Here is a 2858-nt window from a genome sequence, read left to right as displayed (position 1 = left end):
CATTAGGGTTTGTGACGGACGCCAAACAAGTTCAAAAGTAAAATGAAACTCAAAACATCTCTCGAAAACCTTTTAACCTGTCAGCCACAAAAATGTATTTTGAAGTATACGCTGTTTGTCCGTAGATAAATTAAACATGATTTAAACCAAAGATGTTGTTTCAATAAATGCCAAGTCAGGTTATTCACTGCATCCGTGTCACCCGTCTGGCTCGAGAGAGAGATGTTTTAAACACATAACACGTCAGCCAAGCCAAAGTGTCCGTGTCACTAAACTGGCCCATGAGAAGGACATTTTAAATAAATAACCACATGCTTATTAAAAACACAGCTTCCCTTTTTTTTACTTTCTTGTCATCGAGGACAAACGTACCCAAGAGCAACAAACTCCCCCTTTGTCCTTGATGGCAAAAAAAGAAAAAAAACTTAAACCATCATTGCCATGAAATATGTCATCGACTGAAAGGATCAAAAACAATGTAAGGAATTCCATTGTTAACAAATGCAATATATACAATCAACACTGAACCTTGTCATATGCAAACCTGTAAGGAAAAACAACATCCTCTGAACCTGTAATATGCAATTCTGTAAAGAATAAATACTGTCGGAATCATGATATCACTGTAATATCAAAAATGCCAATGTTAATGAAATGCCAATGCCAAGTCTGTAATGCCAATGCCAATGCCAATGAAATGCCAAGTCTGTAAAGTCTGTAATGCCAATCAAAAATGAATACCAATATGTGAAATGCCAATATCCAATGTTGAAATACCAATGTTGCACTGAATACCACTGTTGCTATGAATACCAATGTCACTCACTGTTGCACTGAATACCACTGTTACATACCACACACTGAATACCACTGTTACATACCACACACTGAATACCACTGTTACATACCACTTTCTCCCCCTTTTTTTTACTTTTTTTAAAACACAAGGACAAAAAGGAAAGAAAATCAACAGAGCAACACTCCCCCTCAAAGTATGCTTTAGGTGAAGACAAGAGCAGATTGAGAAAACACTCCCAATCTATCCCTTAACCGTTCAAAGACTTCTTTAGACAAGGCTTTTGTAAAAATATCAGCAACTTGGGCTTGTGAAGGAACAAACACTAATTGAAACTCATTAGCCAACACCTGATCTCGTAGAAAATGGAGTTTAATGGCAACATGTTTAGTGCGAGAGTGCATAATAGGATTTTTTGAAAGATTAATTGCACTAGTATTGTCACAATAGATTGAAATGGGCTTAATAGTAGAAATGCCCATATCAGTAATTTGATGAGACATCCATATCAGTTGTGTGCAACATGCAGTGGCTGCTATATATTCTGACTCTGCGGTGGACAGAGTGACACAATCTTGCTTTTTACTGTGCCAAGCAACAAGACAATCACCAAGAAAGAAGGCAGCTCCACTGGTGCTTTTACGATCATCTAGACAACTGGCCCAATCAGAATCAGTGAAGCCAACAAGAGTGAAGTCATTATTACGGGGATACCAAAGACCATAATCTAGTGTGCCTTGAACATATCTAAAGATTCGTTTTACAGCATTCAAAAGAGATTGTTTAGGTGCAGATTGAAAGCGAGAGACTAGACATACTGCAAACATTAAATCTGGTCGAGATGCAGTTAAATATAATAGACTTCCTATCATTGACCTGTACTCAGATTGATTTACTACAGGTGAGTCATCAGATTTGGTCAATTTACAGCCTATTTCCATTGGAGTGCTGACTGGTTTACAATCTGCCATATTAAATTTTCTAATCATCTCTTTGGCATATTTGGTTTGTGACAAGAAGATACCTTGCTGAAGTTGTAACACTTGAAGACCAAGAAAGAAATTCAGTTCCCCAAACATAGACATTTCAAACTCAGATTCCATGATTTTAGAGAACTTTTTGGATAAAGAGTCATTATTACAGCCAAAAATGATATCATCTACATATATCACAACCACTAGGACATCATTACCTTCAAGTTTAACATATAAGTTGCTATCTACAACACCTCTAGTGAATCCATTTGCTCTAAGATGATTATCCAGTCTAGAGTACCAAGCTCTTGGAGACTGTTTAAGGCCATAGAGTGCTTTCTTTAATCTGTATACACAATTAGATTTGTCTGCAACTTCAAAACCTTCCGGCTGTTCCATATAAACTTCTTCATCAAGATAACCATTCAGAAAGGCAGTTTTGACATCCATCTGATAAACTTTAAATTTTTTATAGCAAGAGTATGCAAGAAAAATTCTGATTGATTCTAATCTAGCTACTGGTGCGAATGTTTCTCCAAAATCTATTCCTTCCTGCTGAGCATAACCTTTACAAACAAAACGAGCTTTATTTCTAACAACCTTCCCAGATTCATCAAGCTTATTTCTAAAGATCCATTTGCCTCCTATCACATTCTTATCATCTGGCCTAGGTACTAACTCCCAAGTTTGGTTTTTCTCTATTTGACTGATTTCATCTTTCATTGCATTTAACCAACATTCATCAGATAAAGCATCAGAAACATTTTTGGGTTCGAAATCAGTTACCAAACAAAAATGTTCAGCCAGTTGAGCTTGTTCAGTTGTTTTTGCCCTTCTTCTAGTCAAAATACCTGCATCTATATTGCCAATAACTTGACTTTGAGGATGTCTTTTTGTTATAATTTTTGAGGGTGTATAATGGAGAATACCTGTCTCTGCATTTGAATTCTCTGTATTTTCTTCATTAGAACTTGATGAACATATTTCATTTTTCTTTTCTGTTTCTGCAGGTTTAGGAACTTGATCAACCTTTGTTAAAGTAATTTCCTCTTCCTCAATATCCTGCAAATCATTACTTAACAAAAATT

The 2858-nt window shown here is 36.0% G+C and overlaps 1 protein-coding gene across 1 annotated transcript; it reads right to left on the bottom strand.

Annotated features, from left to right (window-relative positions):
• Positions 1-516: 516 nt before the first annotated feature.
• On the bottom strand, positions 517-1767 carry LOC131857763 (secreted RxLR effector protein 161-like). The gene is made up of 3 exons (XM_059210480.1): positions 1320-1767; positions 742-870; positions 517-587 (listed from the first exon to the last, which is right to left on the bottom strand). Exons 1-3 carry the CDS (start codon positions 1765-1767, stop codon positions 517-519), a joined length of 648 nt encoding a protein of 215 aa, XP_059066463.1.
• Positions 1768-2858: the final 1091 nt, after the last annotated feature.

The sequence above is a fragment of the Cryptomeria japonica genome, chromosome 8 (genome assembly GCF_030272615.1).
Source record: "Cryptomeria japonica chromosome 8, Sugi_1.0, whole genome shotgun sequence".
NCBI classification, from domain to species: Eukaryota; Viridiplantae; Streptophyta; class Pinopsida; order Cupressales; family Cupressaceae; genus Cryptomeria; species Cryptomeria japonica.
This window is presented reverse-complemented; position numbering and strand designations above follow the sequence as displayed.

Bases quoted from the DNA above. Each gene is read 5' to 3' on its own strand.
- LOC131857763 (XM_059210480.1), bottom strand. From the start codon at position 1,767: ATGGCAGATTGTAAACCAGTCAGCACTCCAATGGAAATAGGCTGTAAA. The intron at 871-1,319 runs GTTGCACACAAC...GGTATGTAACAG, and splicing joins ATATATAGCAGCCACTGCAT to TGGTATTCAGTGTGTGGTAT. The intron at 588-741 runs GTATTCATTTTT...TATTCTTTACAG, and splicing joins TATTGGCATTTCACATATTG to AATTGCATATTACAGGTTCA.